Source organism: Cavia porcellus, unplaced genomic scaffold, assembly GCF_034190915.1.
Source record: "Cavia porcellus strain 051 isolate PalLab524CR breed Dunkin Hartley unplaced genomic scaffold, mCavPor4.1 scaffold_15, whole genome shotgun sequence".
NCBI classification, from domain to species: Eukaryota; Metazoa; Chordata; class Mammalia; order Rodentia; family Caviidae; genus Cavia; species Cavia porcellus.
The window spans coordinates 71,511,200-71,532,463 of NW_026947498.1; the positions used below are offsets into that span (position 1 = coordinate 71,511,200).

At 48.5% G+C, this 21,264-nt stretch overlaps 1 protein-coding gene across 5 annotated transcripts in view; it reads right to left on the minus strand.

The window, feature by feature from the left end:
- The window catches only part of Slc12a8 (solute carrier family 12 member 8), a 120,692-nt gene that overhangs the window by 97,275 nt on the left and 2,153 nt on the right, over positions 1–21,264 (minus strand). For 4 of the 5 annotated variants that reach the window (XM_063225117.1, XM_063225116.1, XM_063225115.1 and 1 more), the window contains exons 3-4: positions 6,552–6,704; positions 617–808 (exon numbers count right to left, since the gene is read on the minus strand). In XM_063225117.1, the coding sequence (XP_063081187.1) occupies positions 617–808; positions 6,552–6,704 (345 nt within the window). The remainder of the gene's footprint in view (positions 1–616; positions 809–6,551; positions 6,705–21,264) is intronic. The other variant, XM_063225118.1, reaches the window with a different exon arrangement.

A 21,264-nucleotide genomic window follows, 5' to 3' on the forward strand; every position in this document is an offset into this window, starting at 1 on the left:
TCCAAGAAATGCTTACAAAGAGCTGCTTCCTACTGCCCATACTATGTGTCCTCAGCATTAAGTCACTGTCCCTGCGTGTTAGCGAAAGAAGCCTTAGAATTCCTCCTTAGAATGGCTTGCTGGCTTCCAAAGTGCTCTCATCCATGCTGACGAGGTGGCTCCTCATTGGTATTCTCCTTTTTAGTACCACACAGGGCTGTCCACCTCCCTGTAAGGCCACCAAGCCATCCAGAGCGTCTGATGTGTCTGCAAGCAACTGTTCCATTGGGAAGGGTCTGCTTCTAGTGAAGTCCCTAGGCACACAAAATGGCCTCTCTTCAGCACCCAGGCCACATGGTTGCCACTTGGGCCACAGCTGTGGTATGCACACTTCTGTTGGAAAGACAGCAGCGTGGCCGTGGTCCAACCAGGAACCCAGGAAGCAGGAGTTGGGGGACAGGAGCCCTGGGACTAAAGAGCCAGGCTCTGGACTGCGGCTTGGCTCTGCCACTGAGGGTCCCTTGGGGCCTGGCCTGCTCCTCTGAAACATGTGACACACCAGGTAAGTCAAGGAAGGGGAGGCAAAGATGGCGGGAGGGCACAGGCAGCGGCACAGTCCTTGTGCTGGCGGTCTTACCTGTCCAAACACATACAGCAGCCCGATGGTGCCTCCCATCTGCCCGCCAAGGACGGAGGCGATCATGGAGTAGACGCCGCCGCTGCCCATACCGCTGTGCTCCCCGATGCCGATGCCAGACAGCACGGTGACCAGGGCCACGGTGACCACAGAAGACACCAGAAGCATGCCCATGAGCACGCCTGTGTTTCCCTGCAGCAGAACAGCAAGGAGCAGTCAGGTTAGGAGTGCAGGTTTGTCTGGGGTGGGGGCCTTGTGGGAGCACTGCGCAGCACCCCTAGCCCTGGATCTTCTGTCCTGGAACTGGGGGACGGGGTTGGGGAGAGGCTAGGCCACTGGGGAGTGACAACCAGAGAAGGACAGAGGGAGCCACACAAGAGCTGAGCCCAGGGAAGATCTAGGTGAACTGTGGAAGCCTCCAAGGACTTCACATCTCCTCTGGGATACAGTTTAAGCTGCTCATGTGTCCACATGGCATCTTCTGACCGGTCACTCTGTGCCCAAGCACGCAGGGGCATGCTGTCCACCTGCCACCCTCTTACCCATGCTGATCTGTAATCTTTCCTGGTCCTCTAGGAGCTGTCCTAGTAGCCCTCCTCTGGGATCCCACAGGACGCATGGCTTGGAGCTTATCACAGCACGACTCACACCAAGTCTCTCCCCAGGCATGAGCCCCAGGCGAGCAGGAGCCTCTCCCTGCCCTGGCGTCTTAGCACAAGCTCCACACAGACTAGGTACTCCCTAAGTGCGTGTTCAGTGAACAAAGCCACACATGCCTGGAGTGCCCCCACACAGATACATTTCAAAGAGGGAAAGCAAGAGTCCCAGAGAAGAAAGGGACACAGGCATACCACAGCCAGAAGGCAGTGCCGCTCTAGAGAGTTACCAGCTGGGCCAAGGAGTCTCCTGATGGGCAAGACCTGAGCGTGGCACATGTTAAGAGAGAGGATTAGAGAGGGGGGAGCCAGCTCGCGAGCTGAGAGACCTTCTGGGTGCTGCAGGGGTAATGGGGAGGAAGGGCCGCGGGTGCCTGTGCATATACGGTGATAGCAGCATCACTGCTGGCTGGACACAGAGCTCAGAGCTGGGCATCCTGGAAGTCTCCTCTCTATTCCTGCCCAGCATTGCTGCTACCCTATTTCTAACCAGTCCTGCTGGCCCACTCAAATCCTCTTGGGAGTATTTGCCTTTAAGTCTTCCCTCACCCGTGAACTTCACATGAAGCGATTTTGGGTTTCTTCTCTTGCTGCCAAGGAATATACTATAACACTGACTCACAGTACAGCCACGGGGAGAAAGGGCCTCTGCCCGCCACCCCTCAGAGGGCACCAGCGGAGACCTTCTCCTCTGGCTCTGGGGTTGCCCGCAGGTGACAGGTGCAGCTGCAGGCCCGGGAGGAACTGCTGTCCTATTCCAGCTGCACCTCGTCCTCCCGCACATTTCCTGTGCTTTCTGTCTCTGGTGATTTGTCTTAGGTTGGAGTACTGTGGAGTAACTGTCTCAAATCACAGAACAGAGTAGAAAGCATCCAGGAAGGGAGGAGGGAGGGGAAGAGGGAGGGAGGGAGACAGAAGAAGGGGAAGGGGACTGTGTGATGAGGATGTGACTGTGCAGATGCACTCACTGTCACCCACACTTATCTTTGACAAAGGGGGCCCTGACCACGTGTCCTGTACGGAGGTGAAGACTCAGGAGAGGGCTCCCTGGGGACCCTCGGGTCTAAAAAGGGACACGCGTCTGCGGAGAGTTGTGCACGGCATGTAAACTGTGTGGAGAGGAAGCAGACTCTTCCTCGTCCTAGCTACTGAGACGTCCCCTCTCTGTACTCAGTTTCCTAATCAGTAAAAGGGAGGTAACAAGAATAGTTACTTTGAAGGTTGCCAGGAAATACTACATTTTAGGACTAAACGTGTGTGATCCACTTGGATCACCACCGGTTGTATAAGTCCTTGATAAATCTTACTTGCCCTATATTCTTATTTTGCTGTACACTGTATGCTGCTATTAATTATTGCTCTGCAGCTTATAAACAGGTCACCTCCTCATCTCCTTAATGGCTAGATTCTAGAGAGTGCCAACATACTGTCGCAATGCATAAGGAAGAAACCCAGCAAGTGCCAGATGGCTCGCATGGCTGTAGGGTGTCCAGAAGCACTGACCATGCGTGGCCCTGGAGGGGGACGGGAGGCAACAGACAGAAGCCAACTGACGCACCTGTATGCCCCGCTCCCTCCTACCATGCTCCAGCCTGGGAGCTCAGGAACGCTGGTGCCCTCGGGCTATTTGCTCCTGCGGGTGACATCTGGGCATGCGTTATTGATTTTGCTAATTTCACACTTTTAATGAAATTATATAGCAACATTCTCTTCCTTTGTTCATTTGTTTATACTTGCAAATTGTGTGTAGATATAAAATGTCATATAGTTATAGCACCTTCAGTTTTCCAATCAGGATAGCCACTTAACCATTTTCTGCATTATAAATATGCACCCACGTCAGTCTTGACAGTTAATTATTTTCTATTTACGAAAAAGGGTTGAGTGATCGCTACTTATTTTAATGTTATGCTATTCCCTAGGAGCTCTTATTTTTAGCATTTCACATTTGCCTTTGTTTTCATGACTACAAATGATTTGTCAGATGAAACTAATGTCAGAGCAGAAACCTAGAGACCCTCTTAAGGCAAGAGAAGGTACTTGTGTAGACAGCCACGGAGACGGCCCCAGTGACCTCTGCCTCCCAGCATTCCTGCTCAGGTAGCCCTCTCCCTTGAGTCTGGGCTGGACATAGTGACTCACTATTTTTTAAGTATGCAAATACCTTATTAGTCATTCTAAATGATCACATTAGTTGCAATTTACACAATAGTTTTTAATTGGTACCGGGGATAGAACTTCGATTGTGCGCTTGCAAGGCAGGCGCTTATGCCGCTGAGCTAAATCCCCAGCCCCAGGAATAGTCATTTCTAAAATAAAGCTATGGGGGCAGGGAAAAAGAAAAATAAAATAAAATAAAATAAAGCTATGGAGCTAAAAAGGTTGCATCAACAGGGAAAGCTGTCTTTCTCCTTGCACCTCTGCATAACCATCCCTGAAAGGGCACAGCCCAGGGAGCTCTGAGCGGGCCTTCCTGCCCGAGGTCAGGCAGATGGCCCTCCTTGACACAGGCTGGAAAGGTGCTGGGCAGAGAGGTGGTCTTTGAGTAAGGCAAGAGCAGGGTAGCTCTCAGGAGCCTGCCAGGGTAAGGAGCGTGGGCCAGGGGTTTTGCGGTTTTGAAACTCTGGGGTCCCTATAGAATTGGAGGGTTTCTGAGAGGCATGGATCCTTAGAAAAAGTAACGGGAAGTTTGCTGAGCCTCATCTAAGCTTTCCATGCTTAGACTCCTCCGAGCCACAGCTAAGGCTAAGCCCGAGCTAGAACTGGGCATGATGGGGGATGAGAGCTTGGGACGGTTGGGTTTGCCCAGGCTGTTGGGAGCAGCTGAAACCTCTGCACAGGGGAGCCCTGCAGTGTGCCAGGCTGGCCATCGTCTGTGTGGGAGTGGCTGGGCCATGTGACCGGGGGTGACCAGCTGTTGCTGCAAAGCTATTTTAGATGTGGTGAACACCCAGTCAGCCGACTCATAGAGAATCTCTCTATGATACGGGTGGGCCTACCCAGAGGAGGAATTCTGTGTCTTAACTGCAACACAGAAATCCTTTTATTAATTTAGTTTTTATTCTTTTTTAATTAGTCCACGCTTGGAGCACACAATGATTACATTCATCGTGCAGAGTTCGTACATAAGAACCTGAATTCTGTTTCTGGTTCCCCAGCCCTTCAGCTCCTCCTGGCTCCTCCCATCTCTTGGTCCCTTCCCATTTATACATGCTCTATTTCTAATTTTTTCTTCAATTCTTTTTAAAAAATCTCCTCTCCTCCCATCCTTCTCTCCCACTTCCATTTCTTGTTCACCTTCTCATTTGAGAAAGATCTGCCTGTCTCCTAGAATGTCTTTTAATTTGCTCCTTATTTGCATGTTGGGTTTCTCATATGAGAGAAACCATGTGCTATTTAAATTTGTCTCTGATTTATTTCACTTAACATTATGGTCTAAGAAGCATTCATATACCTATAAATGTGTCACGTATATCCTTTATTATAGCAGAAGAGTATTCCACCATGTATAAATATCAGACTTTGTTTAGTCATTCATTTACACCCTGTTTCCAAGATGCAGCTATTATAAATTAGGCTGCTATAGACATGGGTATGCTTATATCACTGTATATGATGACTTTAATTCTTTCAGGAAGATACGTAGGAGAGGCATAGCAGGGTCAAGTGGAATTTCTATTTTTAGTTTTTTGAAGAATCTCCACACTGATTTCCATAGTGGTTGCATTGGTTTACATTCCCACCAACAGTGGAGAAGGTTCCTTTTACCCACAGCCTCACCAGTACTGTGTATTATTTGATTTCTTAATGATAGCCATGCTCTCATTTTTTTTTCCTTTGGTACTTGGAATTGAACTCACAACCTCGGGCTTGCCAGGCAGACGCTGTGCCACTGAGCTATTTTCCCATCCTGGTCATTCTTTCTTAAGACGAAATCTCAGTGTTATTTTAATTTGCATTTCTCTAATGTCTAGTGATGCTGAATATTTTTTCATGTGTTTATTGGCTATCTGTACTTTCTCTCTTGAGAAGTGTCTATTCATTTTGTTTGCTCATTTTTTAAAACTGGGTTTTTAGGCTGGGAATTTAGCTCAGTAGCATAAGTGCCTGCCTGGCAAGCGTGAGGTCGTGAGTTCAATCTCTGGCACTAAAAAAACAAAACAAAAAACCAAACTACAACAACAAAAAAAACTGAAAAAGGGAAAAAAGAAAGAAAACGGGGCTTTTGATTTTGCAACACAGAGATCCTGGCTGAGTTTCTGGCCTTCATGCTTAGGTATATACCTCACGCCGTACACCTGATTTAAGCATACCTCTGATGGCGTTTGCTCTATGTCTCTGCAGAATTCTGATAATAGATTGTACATCATAAAAGGTCCTCTGCCCAGCCTGGCTCTCCCTGCACCTCTTCTGGGAAACTGCCTGGACACCTGGCCTCCACACCATCCACAGCTTACACTACACCTGAGGGGTTTGATGCAGATGCAGCTATGAGCCCTCTCCTGAGGTGAACCTGTCCACCTTAGGAGGGACCAGGGCTCACATTTCACAGCCACGTTGGTACAAGTAGCACTTAGCACACAACAGGCACTCAGTCGTGAACTCATGTCTGGTTTGCCTGTTGCTCTGGGCACCTGCGTCTACTGAAGTCTCACGTGCAAGACACAGCAGGAAGGGGCTGAGAGCCTGCCTCTGTGCATGCACCTTTGAGGAGGTTCCAGGACCCTTTCACAAGACTAAAGGAGAGAACCTTTATTTCCTGTGCTGAGGAAGGCAAACTGATCTCCATGACCGCACACTGCTGGTTCTATCCTAAGCAATGTGTCCGCAAAATGGGTAATCCGCACCTCTAACCAAGCACCCCCAGGCACAGTCACACACAGAGCTGGGCATTGCAACTGTGTGGGTAAAGGACGGGTGCATGAGGAGGGCAGGTGCCAAGCTGGAAACGCCTAGAAGGCCAGGGAGTGACTAAGGCTAATAGTGGCATCTGTCTGCTCCCTCTGCCCCATCTCCAGTCCCCGCCCATGTTGAGCTCCAACTTCCGCACATAGTTAAGTCCTTGGCAAGGTTCCCCTCAGCATCTGTGAGGTCCGCTTCGCAGGCTTCTCACTTAAAAGCAACGCCAGCCGCTCCCTGTGCTTGCTTCGTGTTTCAGGCCTCAGGAGCCTTTGTGCTTTGTGCCTCTGGAATCTGGTGCCTAGACTATGGAATGCCAAGCACAACAACTTCCCACGTCATGTGACGAGGGGCTCCAGAGCCTCCAGCCTATCACTCACCACCAGCCAGCCGGTTCTTAAGAAGAGGACAACCCCAAAAATGTTGATCATGCAGGATGTGAACACACCATCCCAGGTCCCGAACAGCACCGGCTCCCACACGAACAGCTGGATCTTCCACCAGGGCTGGGGCTGGGGCTGGGCCAGGGCCCCCTGCAACAGAGAACGCTCAAGTCAGTACAGTGGCCCTCGGGAGTGCCCTCGCGGGAGGGGAGGGGAGGGAGGTGGCACAGCTGACCAATAAGCTCCCAGCTTATTGTGCCAGGACAGCTGTGTGCACGCATGCATCTGTGTACACACTCAAGTGCACACACACACACAGCCCTGAGGAGTCTGGGCTGACTCAATGACAGGATCACTGCTCCCTCCCAAGTCACGGACTGCTGTACCCGGATGGAACAGAGTAGTTGCTCACCAGGTTTGGTGCTGCCTATTCCACCTCGTTCCCAGGTGCCTTGTGTGTGGCCATGTGATGGCTCTTGCCAGCAAGGCCCAGCTGGCATTTCTGAGTGAGCGTAGAACTCTGGCCCCACTCAGGCAGAGGTCAGGGCTCTGGGCAAGGCTGCTCTGTCCTCCTCCTCTGGCTGAGCCGGGAGGGCAGCTTCCTGCCGTTCCTAATCTGTGGGTGGCCTTTAATCTTTTCCTCCTTTGGCCCTGTGGCACCTCCGACCCACTGTGGTCAGTCTTGGATGTTACATTCCCTGCTTAGCACATCTGTGGTAGCTTTTGCCCTCTGAACCCTGACAGGTGACCCCTGTGCCTCATTCCCTTCCATGACCCTAGGATTTGAAAGCATCAATGGGCAGAGGCTAACCATTAGCTCAGCAGATTCTCTGCTCGTTTTTCCAAGTCAAAAACAGCAAAGGCATTTGTAAACATGCAAATGGACACCTTTTATTAAAAAGACCAGAAGCTTGTGGAAGTACTAAAATATCTTAAACACGACAGATAGCAACTCTTTCTGTGAGCCGCTCTTCCACTGGCTGAGTAATGAGTTTGAATTCAGGCTTCAGCAGCAGCATCGAACACCCTCCAACTCCCAACTGCCGCAGCAGTAACAGTTCTCAGTGGTGGGGCAGGTAGAGGGAAGGCGGCCAACTGAGGATGCTGTGAGCCTGAAACTGGGAGCGGGGCTCTGTGCAAACACAGGGAGAACACAAGGAAACCAAGAATCAAGGAAGAACTCTAAGAGCTGGAGGCCCTGGAGCCACTGTGGCTGAGGACACCCGTGTGCCCGTGACCTGGATCAAAGCTGTATTGACTGCATTTGCTCAGAACAAAAGGATAGCAGTCCTGCAAACCCACCTGCTCTTACTCACGGAGTAGAGGTGGCCAGAGAAACTGTGGCTCTTAGAGGTTGTAAAGGTACCAACCTGCAGTCGGACAGATTCAGAGCATGAGGGGGTAACCGCTGCTCACAGCAATTTAATGTCTTCCCAAATAACCAGAAGAGAAGAGTTGTTTCTCGACACAGAGAAAGGGAAATTATTTGAGGAGACAGAAATGCTAATTATCCTTGTAGGATCATTACACATTGCATATGTGTACTGAATTTTTTTTTTTTTTTGTCTTTTTCCTTTTTATTGGTACCAGGGATTGAACTCACGACTGCGTGCTTGCAAGGCAGGCACTTATGCCGCTGAGCTAAATCCCCAGCCCCATGTGTACTGAATTATTACTGCGTCCTGTAAGGGAGAAGGGAAAGACAGAGGGAAGAAGGAAGGAAAGACAGAAAGGATCTCAAGAAATACCCCAGGAGGTCAGCTGAGGCACTGGGAAGGGCAGGGTCTCCTTGCCGTTTTGGTCTGTGCTGACTGCCGCCCATTCTCAGGTCCTGCGGGAGCGTCTTTGATCTGTGCACACTGCCATTTGTTTGTCTTTCACAAACCACAAATGCGGAACCTCCTAAAAGTTGACAAACACAGTACTAGTCATCGTGGCTCAGAGCAAAGACTGCCAAGCCATGCACCAAGGGATCCGCCCGTGTGGGCAATTCTGTTCCAGGATCCTAACCTCGTAGTTCAACACGTGGCCAACTTCCTGCCTCCACCGTGTCCTGGAGATGATCAGCTTTGAGGAGTGACGATTTAGAGTGTAGAGAGGAGTCCGCCTTGGGGAGTTCCTGGTCCCCCGGCCAGCGGGGTTCAAGGCACTGTTTGGCAGTGGAGTGGACCCAGAGCCTAGTGGCAGGAAGGAAGACCATCCCTGCCCAGAGCTAAGGAGCCACCAGAACACCTGATGCCACATGGTGGGGCTCCATCCTGCAAAATGCGCACTCTTTCCTGTATTGCACTTAGCTGGAGGTTGCTGGTCCGTCTTTCCCCTGAATTTAGGTCTTTCGAGTTTTGACTTTCAGACTTAACTATGCATGCAACTGCCTCACCCCAAAATGCCCTTTGTGATCCTTTTGGCCCTGCCACTCTAAAGGCTGTTACATTTACCTCCCAGCACGCAGAAAGCCTTTCAGACCCAGCCTCATTGGTCTACGCAGTCAGCCCTAAGGGGACTTGGCCTGTTCAGCAGACAGACGCACAAGGAAGCACTTTGCCCTGAGAACAGAGGATAACTGGTTTGAAATAGGCTTGTTTTGGGGTGTTTCGCAGTGTGTACCTTCCTTTCACCCTCTGGAGCCAAAAGAACATGACTAAACCTCCCCGTTCATCAGCAGCTGGGCGGGAAGTGCCCTACACGGCAGCCCCAGTGCTCCTGGAGACGGAAAGACACCCTATGAACCCACAGAGGGCAGAAGGAGAGAAAGAAGAAACAAGAGCACAGAGAAGGGGAAAGGTGCTAAGGCAGAGAATCTGAGGGCCACATTCCAGGCTTCCCAGAATGACAGGCTGCTTCCCAGGCCTCGTCGGAAGCACCCACTCGGGCGTCACCACCCCTTGTCCACCTTGCTGCCTACAGCAGGCTGTGCAGGCTCGCGCCACTGCCCGGAGCTAATTTCAGGAGCAGTCTGGAGCACTCACAGGGCCACGCTGCTCAGTGACTGACACCGTATGAGTCACCGTAAGCAGACCCAAGAGGAGGCAGGACATGCCCGCCCCACCCACACGCATGCTTTCTCTGTGATTCTCCTGCTTCTCATCCCAATTCCTTCCTTTATGGGTGGGGAAGGACTCTCCTCTGTCTTTAAATTCACCTCTCAATAAAGCCCCTGGCATCGGGGCTGGGGATTAGCTCAGCGGCATAAGCGCCTGCCTTGAAAGCAGGCAGTCGTGAATTCGATCCACGGTACCGATAAAAAGGAAAAAGACAAAAAAAAAAAAAAAAAAAAAGCCCCTGGCATCAAAGATGCCAACCCAGCCAGCTCCTAAGACCTGGAGGAAGGAGTGTAACGGCTGGGTGGGGGGAGCTGGGAAACATCAGGCCACTGCGGGGCTCCCTTGTTAAGCCCCAAGGCCCAGGCCTGGTCCCAGCTGTCAATAGTGACCTTTAGAACCCAGCTGTGCTCAGATTTGAGCCTCCAGGCATCAATTGCAAAGTTTCAAGTATTATATACAGAGACCCAGAGGCTGCAGAAAGAGAGGTGGGCAAGTTGGTGCACGTGATGCCTGGCACAAGCCTTACTAGGAAGGAGAGGTGCACGCTCAAGAGGATAAAAGTAAGTCGGCCACTTGGAAAGGGCACTGTGAAGCCTCTGGAGGCCAGGGGCCTTTCTCTGGAGGACATCAGCCTGTAGGGCCCAGGTATGAGGCAACTAGGAGCTGACCCAGAACCACAGTGCCTTGGTCTGTCACTACTTGAGGTCTCTTGCTTTAAGCACTTGGGATAAAAAGCCAGGCCCTGAGCCACTGTACCCGAGGGACCACGGCCAACACCAGGGGAACTGCGACTGGGCAGCCATGGGCGTCCAGGTGTGTGTGCAAGAGCTGTCCTCCTCCGTGAAGAGGCTCTCAGAACAGCAGGCTCTGAAAGGGGCCAGATGCATCTTGTGCAAGCAGAGCTAAGTAAGAGATGGGAGAGCTTACTAGGGGCCTTGCGGAGCTCAGGCCTAGCAGTAGCTGTTTGCTCTGTTGAGTACCTGCAAGGCCTTAACGAACACACAGAGATGTGAGGCGATGCCTCCTCTCTTCTGGGCCACTGGAGGAAAAGGCAGGTTCAGCTGCCTCTGCTCAGTCAGGTCAGGGGTAGGTCTCAGCAAGGCACAGCCTGCCCACCCCTGCCCCTGCCCCTGCTCCTACCCCGGGCTACACTGCCACTCTTCTTCTGCCCAGATCGCACTGCATAATTGTGAGCCACAGCTTGCTCCCTAAAAGCCAGTCATGTAATTATTAATCAAAGCCATTAGAGAACATGTGTTCCTCCTCCCTGGCTCTGAAAAGGCACCAGGTACTGGACCGCAGTGATTGAGGGTTGGGCATGGGACCTGGTGGCCAGGGGGTCGTGGAGCAGACCTCCTGGAGCACTAGGGGAATGTGCAGAGCCACACATCTGCACCACAGGGCTTGTACCATTTAGATGAGATGCTAAAAGTTTGTGGAAGCTTGAAATATCACGCACAATGTAAAACACAGGTAAGGATCTCTTCCAAAAGGCTGGAAGGCAGACAAAGCAAAGAGACCCGACCGTGCAGGTTCCGTTCCCCCAGCCAGTTTGTCGTTGGGTTTAGAAGCTCTGCCTCGCTCACCCCTGGTGGCGCAGGCCAGGGCGGCGGACTGCACCAAAGTAGGTGCTCAGACATGGAATCCAGGAGTGTGCTACCAGCCCGAGCATGGACAGGGACTGGCCTCCGCCCTTCCTAGAAGGTCATCTCGGCAGTGCTGGTCTCTCTTGGCACAGAACTCACGGGAAAGCCAGTGGTGAAACCCCACAGTTCTGAGTGAGTCCGTGTTCTTGCCACACCGTGTGTCCCTGCACGCATCTGAGCCCACAGCTCTTTCAGAGCCACAGGGTCACACAGTCCCAAGAGTGGCAGGACCATGGAGGCCATGACAGTGTTGATGTCAACACAGAAACCCTGGAAGTTCTGTCTCCCGGACCAGCAGCAGCAGCTTTTCCAAAAGCTGCCACCGTGGTTTTTTCTTTGTGGCAGAGCTGGGGACTGAACTCCAGGCTGTCACACGGAGCTACACTCTCGGCCCCTTTTCACTTGTATTTTGAGAAAGAGTCTTGCTAAGTTGCCCAGGTAGGGCTTGAACTTGCCATCCTCCTGCCTCAGCCTGAGATTACAGGCATGTACCACGGTGCCTAAGAGCAGCCGCCTCTGCCCTTAGAACTCAGGGCCCACAGACCAGGGCTCCCAGACATCGACGCCAGCCTCTGCGTGATCCTGCAGCAGCCATGCACGAGCGCCCTCTGCCCTCCCCCACCTCATTGGCCAACAAAGCAGAGCCTCTCCAGTGGGGATCACACCGCCACTAGGAAATCCAACCGGATTCAAAGCAGGAAGGAGCAACGTGGGCCCTGCGGCTCTCCCCACTAATAACAGGCAAACAATTAAAAACCACACACAGGCCCGGCAGGTGGCTCAGGGATGGAGCACTTGCCTGGTGCTAGGGAGGCCTTGGATTTAATCTCTAGTGCTGTAAAAATAACTTAATTTTTAAAAACGTTTATTCTCTTGGATGCTTCAGCACTATATGCAATTAAGAACTGTAGCGTAATGAGCACACCCTTTTGTATAGCCTAGACTTTTGGGACCACGTTAATGTTTTACATATCCAAAACAAAATCAGATCAACAAGAATGAGAGAATGCAAAGAGAAACAAATTAGCCTCACTATATTTCAGATGAATACCACAACCACACAAATGGTGGAAAAGGACTAACCGGAACTTCGCACACAGAACTTTTACTCAGTCTAGAGACAAAAATAACTCCAAATTAAATCCTAGGTAGAGCTTTAGTGGGGTTTCTAGGGGTATGAGAGCAATTCTGAACTGGCGTGCTGTGAATTACAGGATTGTGCAAATAGCTAAGGAGATCTGCAGACTGCAAGTCCGTTTTTCTCTGCTGGAAGAGGGAGTTCCAGCTAAGGAAAGGGAAAGAAGAGAAGAATGAACCCCGCGGTGATGAGCTAGAGTCAGAGGGAGCCAGCAAACGTGGCACGATAAATGGCAGAAATAGACTAAGAAACCAGAAGCCAGGTCCACGTAGCTGTAAGTAGATGAAAAAATTGAACTCTGAGCAAGAAGAGAAGCCTCTCCTTATGGTGGGGAAACCCACTGATACACGTGGAAGGAATTCTGCACCGTGTTAGGAAACCACCACCTGTAGCCATGATGGGACAGCAGATCTGGGCAAGAATCATCCCCCGAAGGTAAAGCTTGGGGGTGAAAGGTTGATGAGGAACAGGCTATTTCCACAGTCTCAAAGCAGCCGCCACAACTTCTTTACTAATCGTGCAATGGAAATCATGTTCCTCCTGATAAGGGGTCTGAGGATGTTCTGTGATGTTCCTGCCAAAAACACAACACCTGAGCTCAATCATGCGGGGTCATGCCCAGACCCAGGAACATTCTACACAACAAGTGGCCTGTGTTCCTCAAAAAAGGTTGGGGACATGAGAGCCCAAGAAAGGACAAGGAAGTCTTCCAGATTAAGAGACTAAAGACATGTCACACCTAAATACAGTGCAAACCCTGGTGGATTCCTGGACCTGAGGAAGGGAAGGATGAAACTATAGGATATTAGTGGGATCGTTGGCAAAATTTGCATATGAAGCTATAGATTAGGTAATAGGATTTATCACTGTGAATTTTCCTGATCTTGATAAATGTACTGTGGTTAGGTAAAAGAAAGTTTCTTTTATAGAAAATATACCCTAAAATATTTATGGATAAAGAGATATGGCACCTGCAAGTTATTTCCAAATGGTCAAGAAAAAAATAGAGGGGGCTGAGGATTTAGCTCAGTGGCATAAGTGCCTGCCTTGCAAGCAGGCAGTCGTGAGTTCGATCCCCGGTACCGATAAAAAAAAAAAGAGAGAGAGAGAGAGAGGCTGAGAAGCAGAATAAAAATGGAAAGAATATAAACGTATGAGGACTTTTATTATTGCAAATTTTCTATTAGAGTAACATTTGATCGGTACAAAGTTTAAAGACAGTAGATGGTACAACATTGAAATGTATTTGATACCATGTGAACTGTACACTTAAAATGGTTCAGGTGATAAATTTTATAACATGTGTAACTCATCACAATAAAATATTGGATAAATAAATAACATCAATAAAAGCTATCTTATAAAAGGATACCAGACAATTACTAGGGGAAAATAGCTCATTTCCTCTTACAGCCCAGTATGGGTCGGGGAAGGGGGCCCCTTATCCTCAGCTTCCCTGGCTTTGCCTACCTGCAGTCAACTGCATGCTGAAAATATTAGTATTTTCCTGACTGTCTGAGCAAAAAGAGACCACATAAGTTTCATGAAAGCTGGAGATAAAAGTTTACATTATCATAATGTTATCATAATTGTCCTGTTTTATTTAATTATTGTTAATCTCTTACTGTGCTGAACAGATACATAAAACTTTCTCACAGGTTCATATATAGATAGAGCAAAAAGCAGTGTATGGGACTCATTGCATCTGGGACTCCAATACATGCCCGGCAGCTGTGGTCTGGCTTCCCCCTGAGGACAGAGCGGGGCGACTGTCCTCTCATCGTGAGCTGGGTGAATGATCGCGTGGATGAATGAAGGAGTTGCTTTAGGAAAGTGACATCGGCATCTTTCCAAAAATGGCATGCTCCTGCAGTCCGAATCACCAAGGGAGCAACAGAAAGGATGCGGGTTTCCCTTAAGTACGAAGCTGTGGTTGTAACTAGAAGGGGAACCAAGTGCTGCCGTTGGATCAGACATTTGGAGGGATCCTGCAAATGGCTTGGAGGGCAGGGAGCTGAGCTGAGTAGACACAGGGAAAGCTCCAAGTTCCCCGCCTAGAAACAGGGACATGGCCCCAGGCCATCTCAGGGTCTGCTGCTACCTGGAGGCCTCGTCACTTACATGGAAATAACATACAACACGCTGAACATGAGAGACGGGGCGGGGTTAGCAGACGGGCTGGTACCACTGCCAGCGCCCTACGTTTACACAAGTGACAGGGTATACACTGAGAAATTTTAAATGTATATTAAGTCCCAGGGTTGCCATTCTTAAACTTTTTGTCTCAAACCCCCTTTAATATTTCAAAAAGTTACTCAAGAACCCCAAAGGGCTTTGGCTGATGTCAACAAGGACACTGTTCAGATGTCTTACTTTTCATATAAAGTAAACTGATAGTAAACTTATAACTTAAGCAAGAAATTGTGGCATCGGTACATTGTTCAAAATTAGAATGATGACCTTTACGAAGGTGAAAACCTAAAACTGTTTGTAGTCACTGGCTCCGGAGAACCGCAGAACTGGACACTGACCAAGCAGTGGTAAGCTTCATCCCCCCTCGCCCCTTGACCTTGTGATCCTCCTGTCTCATCCTCCTCCCACCATCAAGCCCAGCACTTTTTTTAATTTGAAAAAAAATTAACACATCATTTAGAAATGTGTTATAACAGAACAGGATTTTGCTGACTTAAAAATCCTGTTTCTAGCTGTCTTTCATGGATGGATTCACCAAGACATCTGGTCTGAGTCACATTTTATTTTACTGATACCGGGAATTGAACTCATGATCTCACATTTGCTAGGTAGGCATTGTGTCACTGAGCTATACCCCTGGCCCTGAATCACATTTTAAATCCACTGAACAAACACAGTATTTAAGGATATAGAAGTCTTTTGTAAAGCTAATGCCTGCCCTTGAAGTTGTGTGTCTTAAAAAAAAAGTGACTTGTTTTTGCTTCATGTTATCCTTTATTGATAGCTGCCCACAACTTAAAAAATGACTCAAAATCAAAAAAGAAAAAGGAAGGGAAAAGAAAAAAAAATGTTTAAAATTATATATAGCTGAGATGATTGTGCTACAAACTCTAAGTTCTTGGAACAAAATAGTTAACATTCATAGGATTGGAACAATTGTGCATATCATTGTTTAGTGATTTGAGTAACGCTTGCAGATCATTATGTAAAATAACAACCCTAGTTATGGTCATGAAGGTCTATATTGTCAGTGTTCTGGACGCTTTACTATTGTTGTTTATATGTCTGTTTTGTTTTGTGTTTTTATAGAAGCTTATTTTGTTTTGTCTTGGTTTGTTTTATTTTTCCCTCTAATACAGAAAGGATAGGTATACATGTAGAGACTCATGCACGCATAGAACTTCTAAAAAGTTTATGAGAATCGATAATACAATGCTTGATGAAATGAACAGCTACTTTGAATAAAAAGAGACACTACAGTACCCAGTGCTGATTCCATAACATCATGCTGTGAAATCCAGCAATACTATTATTCTTTGTTCAGAGTGATGTTAGTATGCTTTGTATTGTTTAATTTCAACATACAAGAAGGTATAGACAGCTATTTTGAAGAGAATGAGAGACATTATGGCAGCCATTGTTGATTCCTTATGATCTGGTCTTGAAGACCTAAAATGCCTTCACATCCTGTTCTGATCAGTTCTATACTACCTTGTTTTGTATGAATTCATTGTATGTGAAGATATGGACAACTATTGGAAGAAAACAAGAGTCAGTATGATAGTGAATATATCCGGTTGTCTTGTTTTGAAATCTGTGACTCTTACGTTGTTATCTTATGATCTGTTTTGTTCTGTTTAATTTTACTGTCTTTTAAAAAAAAAGACTCAAAATCAGTCAGGGCTTTGTGCTTTCTCTTAAGTGGTATTCTGTGGGTACCGGGGCTGACGTCAGGGCAAGGACACAGCTCTCCTGGCTTTCCAAGGCTTGCTACACCACCAGTGCCCAGCGTATTCCGTAAGTAACTGACACCTGCAGCCAGTGACCAGACCATGGATTGGAACAGCACCAAATTGTTACTGTTTTTACTGCTGTCTTATTTCTTTCTAGCCTGAAGAGAAGTAAACACTGACACATCAAGATAAAAACAAACACAAGAGGGGCTGAGGATTTAGCTCAGCGGCATAAGCACCTGCCTTGCAAGGAGGCGGTCATGAGTTCGATCCCCGGTACCAATAAAAAAAAAAACACAAGAAATGCACATAGTGCCTCTGATGGCTTGACCAAGTGCACCCTGAGGTCATATGGAAAGGCCTGGTCCCCAGAGCCAAGGGACAGGAAGAGACTGTGGACATTAGGAGGTGGGGCCAGTGGTCACTGGTCATTTTGCCTTAAAGCAAAATGTGGGACCCCATGCCCTTCCTCTCTTTCCTAGCTCAAGATGTGATCACACCTTCTTAGAGTTCATTCCTTGGTTATGTCTTCGCAGTGACAGGAAGCTGACTGGATGCTGGATCTTGGTCCTGAGTCACGCTCCAGCTTTCCTATGTGCATTATCCTATTACCAATGCATCGGCACCCCGCAGACACAGGCCCTCTGAAGACTTTTCACACTGAGCTATTCTCAGCCACCATCATTACAAACACACGTCTCCATGAAGCCGTTAGATCCTCAGGAAGAAAGAAAGCAGCACTGTAGAGAATTAGATGAAGCTGCACATGATAATTATTGAAAAGCAAAAAGAGATAGTGAACTGAATTATACTAAGGTATGTGTGTTTCATTAATTCTAACCACAGTTCATTTATAGTAGTCTATGGAACTGTCTAGTGTTTAAACTATTATCCCAAGGAGCCAGATGTTAAGGAAGGAAAGTACAAAATGAAGCTCCAGAGCAGCTCCACACCCCATAGGAAGCCAGACCAGAGTTCCAACACCACCTAGTGGCCTCTTACTCAAATTACAAGAATAGTACATCCAGGATGCTTTTTGCAAATCCTTTGGGAAATGTAAGGAATTAACCGCTTTCAGGGTGGGGGTGTAGCTCATTCTTTCTAGCATTCACAAAGCCTTGGGTTCAATCCCAGCACCTTCCACAAAATAACTCAATCAAACAAAACCAAGCAAACAAAAACCTCTTAATGACATTGCCGATTTGCATTGTCACTCAGTCCCCCCAGTAAATTAAAATTCTGTAGTCACAAAGGAGACACAGAGATCCGCCTAATTCACTTCACCCCAGTTTCTAGGTAGGATACCATTATCCAGAAAAGGTCTGCATTTTACTTTTTGTTAATATGCAGTTTTTTTGGTCCATGTGTCTGGGGGAAAGTAACAAACTGGACTATAATACAGAAAAGGATAGAAAGCAAGGAAAAGACAGTGTCCACATGAAAGAAACGCCATCCAGGAAACTGTCACTTCTTCTCTCCTGTAAGCGTGGGATCATGAGCCTCTCTCCTTCTCTTGCCTCCCAAATTCAGTTTTGTCCACTTACAAGAAATGGTTTCATGGTGGGGTTAACAGCTTACATTTCAAGGCCCTTGCACTGTGCCTCTTCCAAAGATAACATCCAATTCTATATTTGCAATGTGTACCCTTTTTCCTAAGAAGTCCTAAAAACTGTATGTGCTTCACGCCCTCCAAACACTGAGCGAGTGAGGGGGCTCATGGCTCTGGAAACCCACAACAGGAACCCACTTCCCCATCCAGCCATCAGGGGTCCCGTGTCCTTATACCTAAAAGAAAGGCCTAGCACGGCTGTCTTTAGTTTCTCATTCTTTTCTCCTTACTCCAATCCTTCCCCCAGCTGGGGGATGGAACCCAAGGCCTTCTCACTGAGCTACATTATTATCCTTTTCCAATTTTTAAAATTTTAAGACAGGATCTCATTAAGTGGCTAAGTTGCCCAAGCTGGGCTCAAATTTCTAATCTTCCTGCCTCAGACTCCCAGAGTGCTGGAATTACAGGCGTGTGCTAGTGTGTCTGGCTAGTGCATCCTTTTCTTACATACTATTAGAACAATATGTTATTGCCTAGCATACAGCTACTGGTCTCACTGTGCACAGGTTTTATTTTTCTCCTCAGTACTAGAGATAAACCTAAGACTTTGCATATGCTGTGCACATAGCTTTGTAAAGATGCTAAGAGTCCTGAAAAAAATAGCTAGTAAAACTGAGGTACTTCTTCACTATAGATTCGCTAAGGAGGACTCAGTAAAACTTTTTCAGTGACAAAGCCTGGAACCAAGGCTCCAAATGAGCCCCAGACCCCTGCCGTCTTGGTTCCCATCTGCCTCTCTTGCAGTACACTTTCTTATTCCCTGCTTTCTTAGCCACTTTCTTGTCACCGGGACCCAATACCTGACAGCCACAAGTTAAAGGGAGTCTCGTTTGGCTCACGTTTCCTGTCTGTGGTTGGCTGACTCCAGGGGTCTGGCGGAGGACAACTGCTCACATCATGGTGCTCAGGGAGCAGAGCAAGAGAGGGGAGAAGCCGAGCGGGAGACATGCCTTGTCAGCCACAGTGCCCGCACAAGTCAGTCACCTTCCAAAAGCCCTGCAAGAGGCCCCAGGGGACATTCTTGATCCAAATCATAATGCCTACTGCCCAGAACTTGACTGGACTCTTTCTGTTACGGTGCCCAGCTAAGTAAGTTGAACTGAGGAGAGGAGAAAAGAGAGAGACCAAGAAGGGGTTGAGCAAGCAGTCAGACAGGAGGATGAAGGGAAAGGGAGGTGATGTTGACCCCTGGGGCCCAGGCCCTCGCTCCTCCCTCACTCCAGTCTGTCTCTCCAGGTCACTGAGGTTGGGAGATGCCACCCTACGTCTTCCACTTGACTGGTTACACTGAGTCATGCATTGATTTGCTCATGACCTTCGATCAGTTCCACGTCCCCACCTTAATTTTACTATTGGCCAATATTTACTGAAGGGTTACAAAGAACCAAACACTACACTGAATGTGTACATGAATTATCTCCTTTACTCTTCATTCTCTAGGACGTCTCAATCAACGTAGCCATTTTATAGGTGAGGAAATGGAGGCTTACTGAGGCCCTTCATCCAAGGTCACCATGGGTTAGAACCAGTACTGGAGTCCACGCAGCACGCATACCCCGGACCACCACACTGTTAGCCTTCAAACCTTCAGTCTCTTCTCAGCCAGTCTATCGTGACTGACCACATGCACACATGCACACCCTGCATGTGCAGCTACACCGTCTGATCCTAAAACGATCGAACCAAACAAAGAATCGATTCACCTCTCTACCTGCTTCACTTTTCAGTCACTGTGACCAGAAGAAAATAGGTCAAGGCTGAGGTTTGGCGTGCCACTGCTAGCCAGCATTCCCATCGGGCTCTGCTTCACTTAATCCCACCCTGCAGCCCCAAAGCTCTTAGCAGAAACCCTAAGCTCTGGGACTAGAACAAGATTTAAGAAGATCTGCAGGAAACTTTTGAGGGTTACCCACTCCCACAGCTCAGCTTCCAGCCCCTGCCATTCTCCTTCCTCCAAAGTTCCCCTCCTGAAATCCCAGCTTACCATCTGGAGCAAGAGGCATTAGCAGAAAAGAGAAAAGCTTGGGCCTTGGCATCAACATGTCTGCTCTCTAAGTGCCTCAATCCTTCCCCCATCAAAGAAACAACCAATGCAGCCCGGAATGCTGCCGTGAGAAAATTCACTGAGGTAATACACAGCAAGCACTCGAAACACAGACAGTACCCACTAATGGCTAGCTACTATGTACCCAGGCTCTTTGTACTGAACTAGGCCCCAGTCCCTTTTTTTATTTTTTATTTTGAACCAGAGTCTTGCTAAGGCACCCAGGTTGTGCTTGAATTTGTAATCCTCCTGCCTCAGTCTCCCAGAGTTCTGGGACTATAGGCCTACACCACCACCCTTAGCCACTAGTATCACTGATTTTTTTACCGTCCCATCTAGGGTGTGCTTCCAAAATTTAACATGTGCTCCCCCACATCCTCCCCGTGCCTCTAGACTTCATGTGGATGGCAGCTTCCCAGTCCCTACCCAGGAGGTCAGCCCTGGTGAGTGTCTCCCGTTCAGACAGCCCTGGACCTAGAAGTGGGGACAGGACACGAGTGAGATGGACCCCTGAACTGCAGGTCACGCCTCGGGGGAAAGGACAGATACAGCGCATTTCCACATCACACTGTAAGGGAGGCAACCCCAGACGCTAGGGACGAAGAGGACCTGGGGAGACCCCAGAGGGCTCCGGGGGCGAAGGACCCAGAGTTGGAACTAGAGTCTGAAGGCCAGGCGCAGCCCCTTGAGGCTTTAAGCAGAGGAGGCAAGGGCATAGGCTCGCGCTTCAGGAAAAACTCTGAGTTAGGAAGGTGCCACTAAGCTGGGGAAATGATGGAGCCCACACAAGATGGTGTGAGGCTCAGGTGGGAAAGGGATGAGTTTTGCTGTGTTCAAAAGTGAGAACCAAGCCCATGACTCTGGTAGGTGGACATCTAGTCCCTTAGTGCTCAGGTACTGGGCAGAAGGTGACAGGGATGCTTTCATTCATTGTGTTTTAAAAATCAACGTTTTCTTGGGGTGCTTATGACGACTGAACTTGCACTTAGCTGTCTGTTGTTTATTACTTTGTCTCTCAATGAACATTCATCGGCCGCCGGGAGCTGCCTTAGATGCTGGGAGGGCTCCAATGACAAACCAGTTAAGTGAGACATATCAGCAAACATGAGCAGAAGACACAAGCCCCGGGAATAGAGAATGTGGTTTCCTGAAAAGCAGGGACAAAAAGGGAGGTAGGGGAAAATAATATGGGCTCCGGTGGTGAGCCAAGGGTACCACCAAACATTTCAGACGGGACAGACAGCAGAGGTCCTCTCAGGACAGCTCCACTTGTCTTCCTCTGACCTCCTTTTAGAATTCCTGG